The sequence below is a fragment of the Pipistrellus hanaki genome (assembly GCF_964339955.1).
Source record: "Pipistrellus hanaki genome assembly, chromosome: 2".
In the NCBI taxonomy this organism is placed as follows: Eukaryota; Metazoa; Chordata; class Mammalia; order Chiroptera; family Vespertilionidae; genus Pipistrellus; species Pipistrellus hanaki.
The window spans coordinates 183,348,062-183,370,538 of NC_140504.1; the positions used below are offsets into that span (position 1 = coordinate 183,348,062).

General features: G+C 37.3%; 1 protein-coding gene across 22 annotated transcripts in view; it reads right to left on the bottom strand.

The window, feature by feature from the left end:
• Nucleotides 1-22,477, bottom strand: part of EPB41 (erythrocyte membrane protein band 4.1) — a 156,845-nt gene that overhangs the window by 66,416 nt on the left and 67,952 nt on the right. For all 22 annotated transcript variants that reach the window (XM_084874849.1, XM_084874845.1, XM_084874847.1 and 19 more), the window contains exons 3-7: nt 20,492-20,704; nt 18,197-18,301; nt 15,267-15,309; nt 10,244-10,319; nt 9,327-9,545 (exon numbers count right to left, since the gene is read on the bottom strand). In XM_084874849.1, the coding sequence (XP_084730975.1) occupies nt 9,327-9,545; nt 10,244-10,319; nt 15,267-15,309; nt 18,197-18,301; nt 20,492-20,545 (497 nt within the window). In that variant the 5' untranslated portion in view covers nt 20,546-20,704. The remainder of the gene's footprint in view (nt 1-9,326; nt 9,546-10,243; nt 10,320-15,266; nt 15,310-18,196; nt 18,302-20,491; nt 20,705-22,477) is intronic.

The window sequence follows — 22,477 nt, forward strand, 5'->3', positions numbered from 1 at the left end:
TCCAGTGTTATGTGACAGACATTTACTAATGTTTCTTACATCTCTTAATTAAGGACTGTGATTTCAAATAATTAAGGGGGACAACTACTATCCATAAATGGAGAGCAATTAATTTTTAAAGCTTGATGTGTTCGTGTAAATTTAAAGTGTTAATTATAGCTTCAAAGTCTCTGTCTGGGCATACGGCCATTACTAAGAGTTCCATGTAAGTGGCTATCTCTGCCTTATCTGAGGAGCAGGGTGGCAATTGTGCTTTTCCATGCCTAGTAGATGCTTCTGTCCAAGCTCAAGTTTCTTTGGATTGGTTAAAATGTCATGTTGTTGGACATCATTAAAATCCTCATTTGGCCCTAGATGGTTTGGCTCAGTGGAGAGAGCATTGACCTGCATACTGAAGGGTCCCCAGTTCGATTCCGATCAAGGGCATGTACCTCAGTGGCAGCTTGATCCCCGGCCCTCTCACATTGATGTTTCTCTCTCTGTATCTCTCCCCTTCTCTTTCATTCTCTAAAAAAAAATCAATGGAAAAAATATCCTCGGGTAAGGATTAACAAAACAAAAAACAAACCCTCTGTATATAACCAATTGGTTTTCTGTTTGTGAGGGTTACAAATTGTTCTAAAAAGGAGGAAGTAAATTCCAAGATGACAGACTGCAAAATGTTCTAGACATGAAGATCCAGTATTGCTCAATCTACCTGTGTACCTAACAGAACATCAACTGAACCATATCAATTGATCCTCAGATCATTTCACCTTTTGGGACTTAAATTCTGTTAAGTTCCAAAGAGGTGTCCTCTAAACCCAAACTCATATTCATCACATAAAATAGGGACAAGAATTACCATTATCCTAGCAAACATCTGAATTCTCACTGTATACTAATCATTATACTAAGCACTTTAATGAACTCTATGGTTTAACAATCATAAAATTCACATTATCACCCATATTTTTTAGATCAGAATACTACACTTAGGCAACTTACTCAGAATCACAAAGCTAATAGGAATGTGTCTGAATTCAGAGTAAGAGAGCCTGACTCCAGAGCCCATGCTTCTGTCTTATTACCTAACTCAGTGGTTCTCAAAAACTTCTTTACCTCAGGATCCCTTCATTCTCTTAACTATTATGGAGGACTCCAAAAAACTTTCCTTTATGCCAGTGATTTTCAACCAGGTTTAAGCCTAACATATTTTGTTACTAAAATAACTTGAAGTTCTTTAATTTGTCAAACTAAATGAATCAAAACTCTTGTAAATCAGAAGCAAAGAATTTTTAAAACATGCTATAGTTGACCTCTTTTCCCTTAGATTGTCAAATTAAAAAACACACACAGCACAACAGCCAACAGCAGTCCAGTGTGAATGAATCAAAAGTATACCTATTTTTTTGTGCTACAGAATTTGAGTAGTTTATGTGACATAAGATGAAATGGCTGAAAATTGCTGCTTTATGTGGTTTATGTCTAGCAATATTTACTATATTAAAAATTACAACTAACAGAAACTGAAGAGGAGGAGGAGGTAAGATGGCGGAAGAATAGATGGGCGGATTCTGAGCCCTCTCCCGAAGCAGAAAGAGAGAGCAACTGAGGGTCTTGTGCTGTGAGTGTTTATTGGCAAGCTGGGAGACAGCGAACACCAGAAGAAACTGCTGGGGGGCTGCTGACAGAGGTGCCCCTCACAGGGAAGCACCCACGCGGGCTGTGTCCCTGCCCGGAGCTTCCTACCGGCTTGGACGGGGAAACCTCGCCATCTTGAGAGGAAGATAGGATCGTGTCAGAGGCCTGAATATCCACAGCCGCAGCGACCACCAAGCATCTGTGACCCCCAGAACGCGGATCCCAAGCGGCGCAAACACTTGCCCTCACAGGATTGCCCCACTGCTCAGCGAAAAGGTCAGATTCCGCGGGGAGAGGGTGGAGAGCACTCGCGGCGAAAACAAAAAGCCTGTGCGCACAGAGCGCGCTCCCGGAAGCTGGAGGACAGGGGTGGTGATTACAAGTAGAAGCCCCCGCTGTTGGGCGGTTGTCACCCTTGAAAGTGGACGGGGCTCCTAACAGGGGAGATATCTAAAGAGCAACACATTTGGATCCGGCTCGGAGGGATATCGGAGAGTTGCGGGAGATTGCAGTTGCTCGGACCTGCCCCCTCCCCCCCTCCATAGTTCCAGCTTCAGAGAGGACGGAAAAAAAAAAAAAAGCTGGAGAGGCTTTAGAGTCTGGGAAGTCAACCTAGAAACACTGCCCACAGAGGCTAATTCACAAATTGACTCTAGTGTAATAAAAACAAAGCAAAACCTGCCTAAAAATCAGGACTGGATCATAACAATAGAGGAAGCGAATGACCTTCATTACTGCTAATTTTAATTAAATTTTTAAAATTTTATTATTATTTTTTTTAATTTTTAAATTTTGTTTTTTGTTTTCATTATTTGCAACGTTTACTCAAGAAACTATTTTTTTTCTTTTTCCTCACTTGATTTTATCTTGATAATTATTACATTGTATATGTAATCAACATTATTACTACTACTAATTTACCTTTTTCATCTTATTTTCTTTTGTTTATTTTTATTATTTTTATTCCATTTGATTATATATATATATATATATATATATATATATATTTTTTTTTTTATTTTTTTTTTATTTCAGGATTACTGTTCTACAGTCTTTATCTATCCTTCTTTCTCCAACGCTTTATTCTATCTCAACCCTACCTTTATGCCCTCACCCTCTTTCCAATCTTTTCCTTTGATACCCTGTTTATCTTAACCCTTTCCTGCTCTAGATTTCCCCCATTCCATCTGTCTACCCCCTCCTAAAATTTCACCCTACTTGTATATATCTAATTTCCAACTACCTGCTCCAAACCCATTCACACCTCCCTCGCAGTTGTCCTAAAAACAAAAAAAAAACAAAAAAAACAAAACAGTCTTACTCTCTAACTTTGAATTTTTATGTTGAATGTTAACTTTACTGAAGTTGTATGCTTTTCTTTTATAAGATTGATTTGCCTATGCTTTTTGTTTGATTGCATGTTTTTGTTAGCTGGGTTCTAGTCACCCTTATTGGTGGTTATTAATATCGCAAACACATTTCGATTCAGTGCCTTGTGTGTTGTACCTGGTTGTGTTGTATTTTGTGCCTTTAAATCAAAGCAGGAGAGAGAGAACTACACAACCAGACATCATAGATCATGGGGAGACCAAAAAACAGCCCGCATATGAAAGAAAAGCAGGCTTCACCAGAAAAGGAAGTAAACGATATAGAGGCAAACAACCTACCAGAGCAAGAATTCAGAGTAACGATCTTAAGATGGCTAAAAAGAATGGAAGACAAATTTGACAATTTGAGTAAGACCCAAGAGGAAATGAAAAAAACCCAAGAGGAAATGAAGATGACTCAAGATGAAATGAAAAATGACATCGCTACTATGAAGAACTCAATAGATAGCATCAAGAGCAGACTAGAAGAAGCAGAGGATCGCATCAGTGAGCTAGAAGACAAGATGGAAAAAAATACCCAATTAGAGCAGCTTCTAGAAAAAAAAATTAAAAAGCAGGAGGAGAGCCTACGGGAGCTTTGGGACAATGCAAAACAAAACAATATTCGAATAATAGGGGTTCCGGAAGGAAAGAAAACCGAGGTAGACATGGAAAATGTATTTCAAGAAATAATGACAGAAAATTTTCCTGAGATAGAGAAGAAAAAACCCACACAAATCCAAGATGCTCGCAGAGTCCCAAGCAAAATGGATCCCAGAAGACCGACGCCAAGACATATTATAATTAAATTGGCAAACACCAATGACAAAGTTAGAATCTTAAAAGCAGCCAGAGAGAGACAGAAAGTTACATATAAAGGAACCCCCATCAGACTAAAAATTACAACTAACAAAAATTTATATTTATTAAATCTTTAAATAACACTAAACTCATATTTTAACATAACTTTTTGTGTGAAAAATAACAATATTTTCCAAAAAGACAGTAAAAAAAGAATACTGTTTTACATATTTACAAATTTTTTAAATATCTAGATTCTCTTATCCACTTATGCATTCAATCTGTTGTAATAAATTGACTTCGTTATAATATATGACATAATATATGATATAATATGTGTCTACAAAGACACAGTTAGAAAAGAATTTATAATTTTAAATAATCGTCTTTGATACTACACCAAAACCCAACAATGGCAGTTTCTTAAAGGTTAGTTGCAATACGAAATCTGAAAACATATCAATGAATTTTTATACTGTGTTACTTTGATCTATTTTGCATTTAAATGAACCTTTTTTACCCATGCATGATTTACATCATGCACTTCATATCTGAAAAACATTGGTTCATTGAGTAATAATGCATATTTTCCAAATGTTGACACATTTCAGTGTATGATATTTTAAAAAATCATATTTATTTTTATTATTTTTTAAAATATATTTTATTGATTTTTTACAGAGAGGAAGGGAGAGAGATAGAGAGCCAGAAATGTCGACGAGAGAGAAACATCAACCAGCTGCCTCCTGCACACCCCCCACCAGGGATGTGCCCGCAACCAATGTACATGCCCCTGACCGGAATCGAACCTGGGACCCTTCAGTCCGCAGACCAACGCTCTACCACTGAGCCAAACCGGTTTTGGCAAAAATCACATTTATTAAAATCACCACAACTTCCTCAGAATAGCCTTTAAGTATTTGGAAACAGTCAAGATCATAGTGGCAAATACAAGTTTTCCAAAATTCCAATTTTCACCTGAAAGCTTGAATTTTATCATGAGCAACAAATACTATCAGTTGTTTACTCATCCTAAATGTATTGGCTCTCTTCACTTTTAAGAAAATGTCTTCCAAATAAGCAAGTCTGAATAAACACAGTCATTTTAAAAAACATTTTTTTTATTGATTTCAGAGAAGGGAGAGGGAGAGATAGAAACATCAATGATGAGAATCACTGACTGGCTGCCTCCTTTATGCCACCTACTGGGGATCAAGCCCACAACCTGGGCATGTGTCCTTGACTATAATTGAGCCTGGGACCATTTAGTCTGCAGGTCAACGCTCTATCCACTGAGCAAACACAGCTAGGGTCATAGTAATTTTTTCAAGTAAAAATTGTGTTCAAAAAAAGGTGGCCAGTTTGGTCAGTGGCTAGCAAGTTAGTCCTTGGGCCAAAGGGTTGTGATTTGTACGCAGGTTTGATCCCGGCCCAGTTGGGGCATATGAGGAGACAACCAGTCAATATGTCTCTTGCCTCCCTCTCTCTCCATTCCACCCTCCCTCATTCTTTCCTTCCCTCCTCTTTCCCTCCTTCCTTTTCTCCTTCCCTCTTCCCTCTCTTGCATTCTCTAAAGATTAATGGAAAAAATATCCTCAGGTGAAGATTTTTTTTAAAAGTGGCTAATTCAGCTCACAACTAAAAACAATTATGCAGATGTTTTCCTCAAGACAACTGTTGTACCTCAGTATAGAGCAGAACTGCCTTGTGCGTGGGTCCTATCTAACCACAAAGAATATTACATAGAAATGTACTTAAGATTTAATAAAATTAATACTTTTTTACTTCCTCATCAAGAAAATTTCTAGCAGAGGCCGATTTGGCTCAGTGGATAGAGCGTTGGCCTGCGAACTGAAAGGTCCCGGGTTCGATTCCGGGCAAGGGCGCATCCCCAATAGGGGCTGTGCAGGAGGCAGCTGGTTGATGATTCTCTCTCATTGATGTTTCTAACTCTCTATCCCTCTCTCTTTCTCTCTGTAAAAAATCAATAAAATATATATTTTTTTTAATTAAAAAAAAGAAAATTTCAAAGTGAACTAGCCCTTTCAGTCTTATTTCAAACTTCAAGTTAAAAAGTAAGATAAAAGTACTTGTCTGTAAAGAATATAATAACTAGTACAGTTTGATGCCATTGCCTTTATTTATGCCCCATCCATTTCAACACAGTGAACAAGGCAAATACCATCTTAGTATTGTTATAAAAATAATTTTAACCTTAAAAAGTCTTGAAGACTACAAGGCTGGCCTAACTCAAAAGGTGGTTATAAAGATTAAATGTGATATTGTATGTAAAGTGCTCAGCATAATATCTGGCACATAATAATACACAATAATTAGCTGCTTATAATCCTACTAGAGACCCGGTGCCTTCAGCCCAACCTGCACCCTTTCCAATCTGAGATCCACTCGAGGGATGTCTGACTGCCTGTTTAGACCAGTGTTTTTCAACCTTTTTTGGGCAAAGGCACACTTGTTTCATGAAAAAAATCATGAGGCACACCACCATTAGAAAATGTTAAAAAATTTAACTCCGTGCCTATATTGACTATATATAAAGTAATTCTCTTGAATAGGAATCAAATAAACACAAAGAATGTATTTTATAATTACTTTATTATGAAATATTAAGTAAACAAAATAGTGAAAAATTATAAAATTCTTGTCTTGTCTGCACCTACGGCACACCAGGCAACATCTCGCGGCACACTAGTGTGCCGCAGAACAGCGGTTGAAAAACGCTGGTTTAGACCCAGTCGGACAGTCGGACAGTTGGACATCCCTCTCACAATCTAGGACTGGGGCTCCCAACCACTCTCCTGCCTGCCTGCCTGATTGCCCCTAACTGCTTCTGCCTGCCAGACTGATCACCCCCCTAACCACTCCCCTTCCAGCCTGATTGACGCCTAACTTCTCCCCTGTCGGCCTGATTGCCCATACCTGCTCTCTCCTGCCAACCTGGTTCCCCCCAACTAACCACCCTGCAGGCCTGGTCTCACACAACTTCCCTACCCTGCAGACCTGGTACCCCACAACTGCCCTACCTGCAGGCCTGGTCCCCCACAACTGCCATCCCCTGCAGGCCTGATTGTCCCCAACTGCCCTCCCTTGCAGGCCTCATACCTCCCAACTGCTCTCTCCTGAAGGCCTGGTAACCCCCAACTGCCCTCCCTTGCAGGCCTGGTCCCTCCCAACTGCCATCCCCTGCTGGCCTGATTACCCACAACTACCCTCCCCTGCTGGCCATCTTGTGGTGGCCATCTTGTATCCACATGGGGGCAGCCATTTGTGTGTTGGAGTGACAGTCAATTTGCATATTACTCTTTAATTAAATAGGATATAATAAAGAGCTAATATGCTAATTAGACTGAACAGCAGTGAGACTGTCCGGATGACCTTATGGAGGAAGTGGGGACAGCACAAGGCCGGCCTAGACTGTGAGGGCTGGGCAGGGCTGCGAGGGCCGAGCCCCTTGCACGAATTTCATGCATTGGGCCTCTAGTTATGATGATGATTGGGTAACAATGCTATAAGAGAATCAAGCATTGGATAACCTGAGATTCTATTATGATTAAATAACCATTAAAAAATCATCAGAGATTTTAAAAAATCATCAGAGATAGATTTAAGGCATCAATCATAATCTGACACCATCTGCTGTTTGGCTACACAGCAACAGTAAAATGTTTTCTTTTACTGTTTTAATGATTGCACAAGATTATACTATCAATAATAAAAAATATTTTTAAACTAAAAAGAGCATTCTCCTACAATCCTAACAAATCAAATTACATTAACTGATTGTTTCTATTATTTGCTTTTGAAAGGATATATGTATGTGAATATATATATTTTATACATATAAAATTTTCTAGAATCATAACCAGAAATAAAAGTATTAAAAATATATTTAAGGATAATGTAAGATTCTTAAGTTCTAATCATTAACAAGTTGAAAATGGTATATTTAGGGGATCTTAGATATTAGTGTTTCTTTGGAAATAGGTGACCCCCCATGAGATGAGGGTTATGGTTCTCATGACTGATATACACTACAGGGGCAATAAGGCAGCCAGAACTGGGGCAACTTGAGTTAAAGGTCTTTTACTCGAAGCATCTCAATGCATGCAATCCTACTGGAACCACTCCAAGTAAAACAAGATTGTTCAATGTCTAGAAAGAATACTTGTCTGGATTTCTCAGCAGTGTGAACTTTGGGAACACTGTAACCTACTCATGCCAACCATAACTCAGGGTACTAACTCAAGGCCAAGATCAGACATTCACCTTAGTATGCTAAAGCAGCGTGCAAAATTTAGTTATAGCAAGTCAAATATGGGATGTATGGTAGAAAGAAACACAAATTATATTGGCACTTTAATATTAGCTAACATTTATTAAATTTTTACTATGTAAGACATTGTATTAAGTTTTTCCACACATTATCTTTCCTAATCCTATCAACCACCCTATTTCCTCTGAGGTAAATAATCTCCACCAGACATAAAAACCTGAGGCTCAGAGAAATTAAATGAATGACCCAAAGTCCCAAGGCCAGGACTAACCAGAGCCAAAAATGTAATCCAGCTCAGTATGACCATAAATCTTGTTTTTGATCAATGTATTTTGCTACCTCCCAACATTACCAATTATTTCCATGAGGAAAAGCAGTAACTTTAATAAAGACTTTTAAAAATACCTCCAGGGGTTTCATGGGCCCTCTGAAGTCTATCCATGTATACAGACCCCAAGTTAAGAAACCCTGCACTAGGATCTCAAGACAATTAATATAGTATAAGTTAAAAATTTGAAAAAATAAGGTATAGCAATCATATATAATAAAAGGCTAATATGAAAATCGACTAAACAGCAGAACAACAGGTCGCTATGCTATGACGTGCACTGACCACCATGAGGCAGACACTCAACAAAAGAGCTGCCCCCTGGTGGTCAGTACGCTCCCACAAGGGGGAGCGCCGCTCAGCCAGAAGCCCTGAGCTGGGCTCAAGGCTGGCAAGCTCAGCAGCAGTGGTGAGAGCCTCTCCCACCTCCTGCCTCCACGACAGCACTAAGGATGTCCAACTAATGGCTTAGGCTTAGGCCCATATGGGGAGCGGACCTAAGCTGTCACTTGGACATCTCCCAAGGAATCCTAGACTGCAAGAGGGCACAGGCCAGGCAGAGGGACACTTCCCCCTCCCCACCTCCCTTGGGTGCATGAATTTTGTGCACCAGGCCTCTAGTAATATTAATAGCTACCATTTATTGAGCACCTACTACGTGCCAGAGACACTGTGCTTAGGACTTGACATATATTAGCTCATTTCGTTTTCTCCTAAATACAACACCCACTACTCTGATGAGAAAACTGAAATCAGAGGACTTAAAATGACTTAATAAACTGGGAGGGAATTGAGTTCATGCTGACTCATTCTATGGCACCAGTTCCCAATAAAGCAAACAGCAAATTAAGACCAGGTAAAGGGTTTAAACTTACTGCCAAAACAAACACAGAACAAACCCTGGAGACATATTTACCTGTATGACTTATGCAGTTCCATGACTTTCTCTTCAAGTTCCTTGGTCTGATTTGGGGCCAGTTTAAAATCACTAACATAATCCGGACCATGGAGTTCAGGGTCATAATCGCCCAGCTCAGACTGGATGGTGTAAGAACCTAATAATGCTAACGTTGCAAAGGAACAGGGCAGACGTCCTGCAACTATGTCTTGTCGAAGTTGAAGACATAAATAATACCTATAGCCAAAAGAGAAAAGATGTTACCATGTCAGCAACAATTACAAAATAAAGAGAGAGAGAAAGGAAGAAGAGGGAAGAGAGAAGAAAAAAGAGAAGAGAAGGAAAAAACTGATTAAGTAAATATGAAATAATATTAATAATTGTTCAATATAGGTAGTGGGTTTATGGTTGCTTCATACACTGTTATTTGTTTTTTTCTGTGTGTTTGAAAAATTCCTAAGTTTGTTTGTTTTTAAACTGTAGCTATGTTGGAGTCATAGTTGGAAAGAAGTTTAGAAAGGAAAGAGGGAAAGTCTGAAGGAGGTAAAGAAACTAATGTTTTGTTGAGTGCAGTAAGAACCATACATATATTTACTCATCTAACTTTCACAAAAATAATTTGTGAGGGGGGAAATTATGGCAAGATTATAAGATGAAGAGTCAGCCTCAAAAGGTAAGTTGCTCAATGTTAGGTAGTAATAAAGGCTGTTTGGCTCTGAAATTGGGCCTTTTCACACTGCTTTGCCAAATGTGGACACTGCCCTTCATATTCAAAGATACATTTTCACTAGAATTATTGATACATTTTCACTAGAATCTGATCAGAAACTTTTTATCTTATGTTTAATAGCTCATCACTTTCCTTCAGTTCTTCTGAAGAAAAATTCCCAGAGTTTATAATAATGAGAATTACTTATTACATATTTAACTATTACCTTGTTATATCTTCTGTTAACTGTGCTGGGTCAGGTGGGTAAAATTTTACATTAAATGTGAAATTCCAAGGGATACCTGTAAAAGTAAATGCAAAAGAATTTTATGCTTAAGCCTAAGTTTCTGTTAGAAATATCTAAAAATATTCTATTTCTCCTTTTTTCCCCCTGAGGTTTAATATTTTCATGCTTTGTAAATGAGATATTTTTATAAAATTTGTTTAGATATCACTTAATAGGTAAAGTCAGAGGGTCAAATTTTTCTTTTATTCAATTTAATACAGTTTTATTTACAAAAGACTAAAATATATATGCAAAATAATAAGAAGGAAACCATCTTATAGGTAGACATGTTTATATCAATAGTTTTCAAAATATGATCTATATACTACCATGCGTGCTCAGAGGTCATATGAACGATACATGAATGTTCTCTTCTGGCATTAGCATTACTTATGACATCTCTCAATATAGGCATACCTCATTTTATTGAACTTTTGCTTTATCGTACTTTGTAGATAATGTGTTTTTGTTTTTGTTTTTACAAATTAAAGGTTTGTGGCAACCCCGCATCAAGCAAGTCTATTGGCACCATTTTTTTCAACAGGTTTAGATTATGGTTTGCATTTTTTAGCAATAAAGTACTTTTTAAAAATTTTTATTGTTTAAAGTATTACATATGTCTTCTTTTCCCCCCATTGACCTCTCCTCGGTCACTCCCACCCCCACCACATGTCCTCACTCCCCTAATGTGTGTCCATTGGTTATGCTTATATGCATGCATACAAGTCCTTTGGTTGATCTCTTAACACCCCCAACACTCCCCTGTGGTTTGAGGTTCTGTTTGATGTTTCTCTATCTCGGGATCTACTTTTGTTCATCAGTTTATGTTGTTCATTATATTCCACAAATGAGTGAGATTATGTGATATTTATCTTTCTCTGACTTATTTTTGCTTAGCAAAATGCTCTCCATGTCCATCCATGCTGTTGTGAATGGTAAGAGTTCTTTCTTATTTACAGCAACATATTATTCCATTGGGTAGATGTACCACAGTTTTCTAATCCACTCATCTGCTGATGGGCACTTAGGCTGTTTTCAAATCTTAGCTATTGTAAATTATGCTACTATGAACATAGGGGTACATATATCCTTTCTGATTGGTGTTTCTGATTTTTTGGTTATATTCCTAGAAGTGGGATTATTGGGTCAAAAGGGAGTTCCATTTTTAATTTTTTAAGGAAACTCCATTCTGTTTTCCACTGTGGCTGCACCAGTCTACATTCCCACCAGCAGTGCACAAGGATTCCTTTTTCTGCACAAGGGTTCCTTTTTCTACACATCCTTGTCAGCACTTGTCATTTGTTGATTTGTTGATGATAACCGTTTTGACAGGTGTGAGATGGTACCTCATTGTCATTTTGATTTGTATCTCCCGGATGATTAGTGACTTTGAGTATGTTTTCATATGGCTCTTGGCCTTCTGTATATCCACTTTTGAAAAGTGCCTATTTAGGTCCTTTGCCCATTTTTTTAAGTTGGATTATCTTCCTTTTGTTAAGATGTATGAGTTCTCTATAAATTTTGGAGATTAGAACTTTATCAGATAAAACATTGGCAAATATGTTCTCCCATGCAGTTGGCTTTCTTATTTTGTTGGTTTCTTTTGCTGTGCAGAAGCTTTTTATTTTGATGTAGACCCATTAGTTTATCTTATCCTTAGTTTCTACTGCCCTAGAAGCTGTTTCGGTAAGATACTACTCTGATATATGTCTGACATTTTGCTGCCTGCGGATTCTTCTAAGATTTTTATGGTTTCTCATCTTATGTTTAAGTCCTTTATCCATTTTGAGTTTGTTTTGTGTATTGTGTAAGTTGATGGTCTAGTTTAATTTTTTTTCATGTATCTGTCCAATTTTCCCTACAATCATTTATTGAAGAGACTATCTTGACTCCATTGTATTCTCTTGCCTCCTTTGTCAAATACTAATTGAACATAATGGCTTGGGTCGATTTCTGGGTTCTCTGTTCTGTTCCATTGGTCTATATGTCTGTTCTTGTGCCAGTACCAGGCAGTTTTGGGAACAGTGGCTTTGCAATAAAGCTTGATATATAGTATTGTGATCCCTCCAACTTCGTTCTTCTTTCTCAGGATTGCTGCAGCTATTTAGGGTCTTTTTTTTTTTATTCCATATGAATTTTTGATGAGTTTGTTCTGGGTCTGTGAAATATGCCCTGGGGCTATGCTCCAACCACTGAGAAAAATGACTAGAGCTGGTTGCATATTTATATTAAATACATACAAATATTAAATACCTATATTAAAAGATGTTAAATACATATCTGTATTAAAACACACATTTGTAAATACATACTTATATTAGAATACATGTTTGTGTGCACATATATACACTCAAAACATCTCTGAAAAAAACACAAGGAATCGGTTAAAGGACAGAGGTACAAGAGATCTACCTTGTACTATTTCATTTACATCTTTTAATTTTATACCATATATTTTATATTGCCTATTTTAAAAATTAATTTTAAAAACTATATATAGCATAATACATACATTATATAATACATAACAATTTATAGCATAATTGTATTTGTGAAAGGTGAAATTTATATATGCCTAGAAAAAAAACTTACAGACTATACCAATTTAATAGTGCTTAAATCTGGAGGTCAGGATTAGGGGCCTTTTACATTTTCCATGATTAACTTTGATAATGTTGAAATTTTTTACAATGATTAAATATTACTTGCATGATGAAAAATAATTTTAAAAAACCTTTGCAGCCCTTAGCTGGTTTGGCTCGGTGTACAGAGCTTCGGCTGTGGACTGAAGGGTCTCAGGTTCAATTCCACTCAAGGGCACATGCCTGGGTTGCAGGCCCAATCCCCAGTGGGGGGTATGCAGAAGGCAGCTAACCAATGATTCTCTCTCATCATTGATGTTTCTATCTCTCTCTCCATCTCCCTTCCTCTCCGAAACCAATAAAATATATATATATATTTTTTTAAATTTCTGCAATAGATTAATATCTAAATGAAATTCTTACGTTTTGATTCCCTATTAAACTTTGTTTTAGGAACACAGGTTTTTTTTTCCTACATTGAAGTAAGGATTTTTTTTATTCTTTTGTAATTTAAGAAAAATGACAAACACTTAAGAGTTTTTTCTTTAGCAAAAAAAAAAAAAATTTATAGTCAGAAAGATAATCTACCAGATATTCTTCTCTACTTATTATAAACTGTTTTAACATTTCTTCCTAAAGAGTCTTCTTGTATAATCATTTGTTCCTGAGTAAAATTGAATATTAAAATATTTTTATTAAAAAGGGCTAGGAGTTAAGTTTTTCTATATATGTTCCAAATATGCTGAGTACTTTTTTGACTTCCATTTCAAAACAAAATTTTATAGGTTGGAAGCAAATATGAAGAATTGCTAGTTCAAAGGAGTATTTTATTTCTCTGTCTTAAGAAATTTTAATATATAAAAATCCAGGAGCCATCACAACTAAAACAACAGGATGGACGACCAAACAGCAGGCTGCATGAGGCAACCAGGCCAGCAGGGGGCAGTTGGGAGTGACCAGGCCGGCAGGGGAGCAGTAAGGGTGACCAGGCTGTGGGGGGGGCAACTGGGGGTGACTAGGCTGGCGAGGGCGGGGGGCACTTGCGTATGACCAGGCCAGCAGGGGGGAAGGGGGACAGTAAGGGGTGATCAGGCTGGCAGGGGAGGGGGGCAGGTAGGGGCAACCAGGCAGGCAGGGGGGACAGTAAGGGGTGACCAGGCTGACAAGGGGGGCAGTTAAGGGGCAACCAGGAGGTGGGGGGGGGGCAGTTAGGGCGACCAGGCGGTGGTGAAGGGGGGCAGTTAGGGCGACCAGGCCAGTGGGGGGAGGACCGTTGGGGGCAACCAGGCCAGCAGGGAGGGCAGTTGGGGGCGACCAGGCCAGCAGGCAGAGGCAGTTAGGGGTGATCAAGCTAGCAGGCAGGTGAGCAGTTAGGAACCAGCAGTCCCAGATTGTGAGAGGGATCCCAGATTGGAGAGGATGCAGGCTGGGCTGAGGGGGGACCCCCCCCCCCCCAGCCCCCGTGCACAGATTTCGTACACCGGGACTCTAGTATAATTATAAATAGGATCTAAAGAAAAACATTTCACCATAATAAAAGTGTTTTCTTTTAAGTAACAAATAAAACAAAATTTGTTTCCAGGTGATTAAAAGTTAAGACTTCTAATCATGGTGAATAACATCTTTCAGTTCCTAAAAGCTTCCTCAAAATAAACTAAATTAAAAGGACATCTAGTCACAAATGGAGTGTTGGGGAGAAAGTCTCTATCCTTTAGTCATCCCATTGGGCCTAGGGCTATAAATTACCAATTATACTTTATTGACCTAGAAATATCTATTCCTAATCATTAGTTGGAGCAGGGTGTGCAGCAATAATATGTTCTAGAGGGCTTGAAGCTAGGAGAAAGCCAAAATGTCAAAAGGACCATTGGCAAATAATTCTTATTATCTATTCTTATACTTTAATTTGGAAGAAGAATGTTAAAAAGAGACAAAAAGAACTATAGAGAGAAAAACATGGATATGGTTAGAATGCAACAGTCCAGAACATTTTAAAAGGAACAGCATCAGGCAGCATACTCCTAATTGAAGGCTGCTACAGTTTCAATCACTACCCGTTTGAGAACTGACTCCCCTATCCTTTTTCCCTTTTCATCTTTGTTCTTTTCCACCTTCTGATTCTCTCAACCATTCTTATCTTCCCCAACTTTGCCTAGTTGTAAAAAAAAAAAAAAAAAAAAATCAAGATCTGACCTACATCTCAACAGTGTCCACTACTGCTGTACCTATTATGGAATCTTCTCCTTCCAGGGGAAGGCTTTATCTCAATTTCAAAGCCCTACTATAGTCAGGATTCTAAAGTGACCCACAGCCAGAAAATGGTTGGAAATCCGCTGACCTACTAAACTAAAGAATTATACAAAAAGGCAATATTTACTTACCACGAACCTGTTTTTTTATTTCTTTGGCAGAATCCAGCCATGTCTGTAAAAAGAAAAGACATTCATACAGATTTCCGAAACAAAAACAAAAGAATGTCAGAAGCAGAATTACTGACCATCTTCAAACAGTGCCTCCAGGTCAACCTACATTTCCAATATTCTTGTATTAATTTCACATAGCATAGAAATATGAAGCAGAGAAATATGAAGCCAGACAATTGGGCTGAAATCCTAGCTCTACTACTTCCTGGCTGGGTGTCCCTGTTTAGGCATCTCTATGCCTCAGTTTCCTCATCTATATAATGAAATATTAGTAGTGCCTATCTCATAGAGTTATGAAGATTAAATGAATTGATATGTGTAAAGCTCTTAGTAAACAAGAAATGCTAAATAAGCACCTGTTATTTTTATTACACTATAAAAACTAGAAGAGACATATAACCAGAGTTATTGACATCACCAAGATCTTATTTTTCCATCTTTTCTATGTTAGCACAGGATCTGGTACATGGTTCATTCTCAGTTAATATTTACTGAATGACTATTTTGTTTCCCCTGACTATTCTTGTCCACATTAATCTCTCCCTTCACTGTTTTCCAATCTCACTTAAAATCTTCCCACCACTGTGGTAAACCATGCAAAATAATTGTATGTGAAAAGAGCCTCACCCTTAACACAACTTTCATAGGTTCCTTGGGAAACGTTTAAAGACAGAAAGTTCTAAATTGAATTGCTCAAAGATTATATTGACATAAGATGCACATTGAAAAGTACATAAATTATCAAAGCAAATATATAACAACATTAGAGGCCCAGTGAATGAATTTGTGTACAGGTGAGGGCTGGCTGGCCCCGTCCCAATAGGGATGAGGGGGACCGATAGGGGTTGAGGCTAGCCAAGGGGAGGGGCACGGGAGGTTGGCCAGCAGGCTTCACCTCTCATAGGGATGGGGGTGGCCGATCGGAATCAGGGCCGGCCTGGCAGAGGGGCCTCAGGTAGTTGGCTGGCCGGGGGAAGAGGCCGCAAGCCAGCCCTTATCCCCCACCCCTTGCAGTGCATGTCCTTCAAAGCCAGTCATGAATCAATGAAACACAATCCATCCTTTCAAAGAACTATAAACTAAATTCCTCACTCTTAATGTAATATTCATTATACTGGTGTTTGCTATTTGCCTTTGAAAGATGATTTTCCCACTCCTAAGGTAAAATAATTCACCCACACATTCATCTATTACTCTATTCCTTAACCCCTATAGTAAACCAGGCTGGATGGCTCCTAGTTCCTCCAATACTACTCTCTCAACTCCAGGCCTTTCTCACTTCACTAGCCCATTTTATCCTTCAGGTCTCAGCTTAGGCATCAGTTATCCAGAGAGGACTTCCCTGGCTATACTCTCCCATGACATCTTGTACTTCCATTTGTATGACACTCATCACACTCCACGGTAAGCTCCAGAGGGCAAGGACCACGTCTACCTTGTCACAGCTATATCCATATCATCTAGTATAGCACCTGCAAATACTTGTTTAAATGAACTAAAGTCTTCAACATTAAATTCTGAGCTAAATATTTGTAATTTTCAGTTAATTGGCCCAGGAAATAATTCAAGTTTTCTGAAGTAAATACTTGATTTCTGCCTGACCAGCATGGCTCAGTGGTTCAATGTCGACCTATGAACCAGGAGGTCATGATTCAATTCCTGATCAGAGCTCATGCCTGGTTGTGGGCTCAATCCCCAGGGTGGGATGTGCAGGAGGCAGACAATCATTGGTTCTCTCTTATCATTGATGTTTCTCTCTCTTCCTCTTTGAAATCAATAAAAATACATATTTTTTAAAAATCCTTGACTTTTAACCTTTCTTCCTTCCTCCATGTTCTCACGCTTTTTTACTTCCTTCAATTAACTTTACTGGTTTTCTTTTAGGTTGGAACAAAATGTCAGTTTCATTGTATAAGTGTTCCAGCAATATTGGGATTTAATTCTCTTTTATAATGTTACTTTCATATTATAAGTATATAGTGGAAAAAGCAGGTTTACAGTTGTTCATGTGGAAAATAATACAATAATTAATAAATAATAATATAAGGATAAACTCTGTGTTTTGCATACTCCCAACTATAAGCCTACTTTTGCCAATCCCTGTATATAACAATTATCCTATAAATATAGTAGAATAATTATGACAGAACAATCGATTCAACAAATATCCTCTATAATAAAGAGGTAATATGCAAATTGATCCTCATGCTCTCACGTCACAAAATGGCCCCCACATTGTCACATTATGGCTGCCCCCATGTCATCACAAGATAGCCACCACAAGATGGCCACCCCCATGTTGTCATAAGATGGCTGCTCCCACATTGTCACAAGATGGCCAACAGGGAAGGGCAGTTGGGGTGATCAAGCTGGCATGGGAGCAGTTAAGTATCAATCAGGCCAGCAGAGAAGTGGTTAGGGGGTGATCAGGCTGGTAGGCAGAAGCGGTTAGGGGCAATCGGGCAGGGAGCAGGTGAATGGTTAGGAGCCAGCAGTCCCAGATTGTGAGAGGGATCCCAGATTGGAGAGGCTGCAGGCTGGCCTGAGGGACACCCCATCCCCCATTGCACAAATTTCATGCACTGGGCCTCTAGTTTATTATAAACCTGCTATATACTAGATCAAATACTAATTGTATTACACATAAAGTTATTGGTATACACTTGCTAATCAAGATATCAAAGTTCTGTACTTTGCCTGTGTTTTAAAAGTAAACAATAGATACTTTCAACGATGAAAGAACACAGCAGCAATGATATTTTTTCTTTAAAATGTTCATTCTAGTTTAAAGAAATAAGAAAAACTCTAAGTATACTGTGTCTTGGAGAGGCAGACATAAATACATTAATTAACAACACAGCTTCTTACATTACCAGAAATTTCCTCACCTTGGAGGTTTCATTATCCCAAATGGCTAGACCAAAGTAGTCTTCTTCCAAAAGATTGAGGTGCTCACACACTCGCTTAAGTAAATCTTGTCCTTTTGCATGTTTCTGCAAAAATATACATAGTTTAGTTGAGGTTTCCTCTTACTCTTGTATTCATCACCAAATAAAATAAAATGTCATTTTTTAATTTCCTCTTTTATCTAGTTTAAAAAATAGCTAATAGCTAACATTTTCAAGTGGCTTATACAGTATAAGTAGAATAATGTGAGTTATAAAAATCTTGCTTCATAATTTGTCTACTTAAATATGCAAGACACGTAATGGCTTGGAAATAATACTACAATTCAAAGCAAGATATAAAAAAGCTTCCCTCCATCTACTACCAGCCCTTTACCTCCTTCCTAAACATAATATTCTTTATTTTTTGGTGCAATATTTCCTGAAACTTGCTATGGGTTGCTGTCAGTCATCATGACCATCTGAATTAATTGAACCAATTGCTGACATTGACAGTTGGTGGCTATAGAAATTATTACTCTCTATTATTCTCAGACCAAATGTCCCAAGAGAATAAAAAATGATGTCTCAAGTCTGTTCAATCTCTTTCAGAAAAATGCATGAAGTGTAAAACTCTAGATACCTGCATATATTAACTACTGCAGTTGCTCTTTCAGATGTGCTATGAATCATTTTCTTAATATCTCTTTACATAGAAAATAAATGACTGCCAACTGTGGGTACTTATATTCCTGTTTATAGTGAGGAAATGCCCCAGCTGAGATTTAGAGTAAAAAAAATCCTGGCTCCTCCATGCACTAGCTAAATAACCTGCATCTATTTAATCACTCTTTCTGAACTTTAGCTTTTGCATTTACACCTGTCCTATTTATTGATTGGAATAGTAGTAGGAGGGGTGAGGAGAGAGAGTCAAAAGGCTAATTAATGCCTTCTGATAAATATATTTTTTAAATGTCAAAAAACTAGAAATAATTTTGGAACATATATATGGCATGTCTTTCAATTAGCTGAGTTATTTTTAATGACTATTAGTAATTCATATAGATGTTAACTCACTTTCAGACTTAACCCATTTATATTACCTCATTTTCTCACCTATGTTTTCACTCTAAATGACAGAGATGATTTGGGAATTCTTCACAACAATTGCTTAATATCAAGCATATAATTGACAATTACTGTTCTAGTTTAAAAAATAGCTAAGATTTTTAAGGATTTTAACTTGTCTTGAAGGAGCAAAAGAGTAACTAAATAATACAATTTTATTCAATCTTGATTCAATTTTTTATTCTTTCAGAAAATAGAGAATTTTGCCGAAACCGGTTTGGCTCTGCGGACTGAAAGGTCCCAGGTTCGATTCTGGTCAAGGGCATTAACCTTGGTTGCGGGCACATCCCCGGTAAGGGGTGTGCAAGAGGCAGCTGGTCGATGTTTCTCTCTCATCGACGTTTCTAGCTCGCTCTCTCTCTCTCTCTCTTTCTCTCCCTTCCTCTCTGCAAAAAATCAATAAAATATATTAAAAAAAGAAAATAGAGAATTTTAAGAAATGGCATTACTTGATTTAATTTTTTTATATCTTATATAATAGGGATAAAGAACTAAATTAAGTAAACTAAAGCTTATCAAGGTTTAGAGAGGAGAGCAGAGTGAACACAGTACATTTTTTTTTATTTTTTTTTTACAAATATGATATGGGAATAGCTGGATCTAATATCAGAAATTGAAGCTATCCTAGGAAATTTAGTCATGAAAGGTCACTTCATAAATAACAAACCTATTTTTTAAAAACAAAATTGTTTTGGCCCTTGCTGGTGTGGATCAGTTGGTTGGGCATTATGCCGTGCACCAAAAGGCTGTTAGTTCGATTCCCACTCAAGGCACATGCCTGGGTTTCAGGCTCGATCCCCAATAGGGGAGCATGCAAGAGGCAGCCTTTCGATGTTTTGCTCTCACATCAATGTTTCTCTCTCTCTCTCTCTCTCTCTCTCTCTCTCTCTCTCTCTCTCAATCAATAAAAATATTTTAAAATTTGTTTTGATTATAAAAGTAACACATGTTCAATTCACAAGATTTGACAGATGCAGAAAAAAAACCCTGAAGAAAATACTCATAGTCCTTCCACATCTCTACCTCCAGAAAAATCACTATTAACATTTAAGTCCATAGAAATTGTCATTATACTAGGTCTTGTCTCAGGCCATGCATGACACCACTTACCCAATCCTACATGAAATAATTTGTAAGAATCCTAACTACCGAAACTTAAAATGTACTTACTTCTACAACACATTCATAAACTGTGTCATCCAACAAAGAAACCTTGCAATGCATGTTTCTGTGTCTTCTGATTGATTTCTGGGAAGCTTTTAATTCTCTTTCTGCTTTTGATTCAGGGCTTTCTTCTTTCACTTCTATTTTAGAGCACTCTTCAACTCCTCCTTCTTCCTTAGTTTCAAAATCTGGATCTTCTGTGTGTTCTTCCTGAGCAGGCTACATATGCATGACATCACCAAGTCAATAATAAAGACATTTCACAAAGCATGTTGTATATACTTATACCTATAATAACGCTACCAATAAAAGCACTAACTGAAGAAAAACTGTTGAAACAAATATGTGATGCTAATATTAAATAATCATTTTGCTATAAAAGGTATTACGATCTCCCAAAAGAACTACAGACTCTCCTATTCTTAAAACTGCATTAACAGCAGGTAGAATCCCATCTATCACATCAATAAATGAAGGTATCAGATGAATTAGAGGACACCTTTCTGTTGCTTTCAAGATTATATATTCTTCCTGATTATGCCATTATATAATTTTAAAACCTATCAAAATTTTAACATCTCTGTGCCATGCTCTTCAATTTTAACAAGGTAGCCTAATGAATTGCAAAATGAGATGTGATTTGTCACGTATTCAAAATTTTATGAATGGCTAAGAGGGGTTCTTGGGACCAATTTTAGAGCAACATATATAGTAGGCTAACTGTAACTACCAATTAACTGATATCAGGTATCAATCATGATAAATACAAAGAAGGTTCAAAGAAGCAAGAGACAAATTGAAATATGGGTCTCCTGGGGCCTGAACTGTTTTTTTGTTTTTGTTTTTTTATCTCTAGCCATCTTTGAATGTATCTTCATATGATTTACATTATATCCCAAAGCAATACAACTAAGTAGAATAAGATTTTGGCAAACTTTTTTCAAGCACAACAAAATCATTTTCATTTAAAAGAATACATAGCTGACTTTTAGGAAAAATAATTTAATTATTTGGCTCCTGCATTACCTAAAGGATCTTTCCAAACCTCCTGACCCTCTTAAATGCCACCTCTTCAGAGAGGCCTTCATTGGCTATTCTTCCTATCCTATTCTTCACATCAGTACCTGCTGTGTTGCCTTCATTACATTTATTATGATAAATAATTATTTTGTATTTACCACTTTTTGTCTCCTCCATTAGACTATATAGTCATCAAGAGTAGGGATATGTGTTTTATAAAAATAAAGCAAACATTTACATAACAATTACAAAAGGATTGCTCATATGAACTCATTTTATCTTCATAAAAACCTCCGGGGAGGTCACTGTCATTATCCCAATTTGACAGATAAGAAACTGAAGCCAGAGAAATTCAAATAACTTGGAATCATAACAGTTAATAAGTCACATATCAGTCTGGCTCCAAAATTCAAACTTCTTCACCATATTATAGTTTTTATTTATTAGTGTATATTCAACTTAGGGTTTGGCACACATAGGTTTTCAATATCAATTGTTTTCATTAATAAATAAATATTAAAAACTGACACATGGCTTCCAACAAAATCCAAAGCACTCTAGATGAAAAATGGTAAAATCCTATAAGATAAACTCACTTCGTTAAAAATTCTGAATAGAAAAGGACCACGCAAATGAAATTCTCCTACATGTAAGAAATATAGTTAATGCATATAAGACTAATCAATGGACACAGACAACAGGGGGGTAAGGGCATGAATGGGGAAGGTTGAGGGCGGATTGGGGGAATAAGGACACATATGTAATACCTTAATCAATAGAAAAATAAAAAAAGAAATATGGTTAAGCAATAAGGTTCTGATCCACAATGCTGTGATTTTAAATACTAGCTTCCAAAAAACCCTAAATAGTTTGCTCCTTTAAACAATACCCTCTTGAATTTTTATTATTTATTTTGTTTCTTTTTCTTTATATGTAAATACCTAAACACAATTTATCCCAATTCTGAATTAA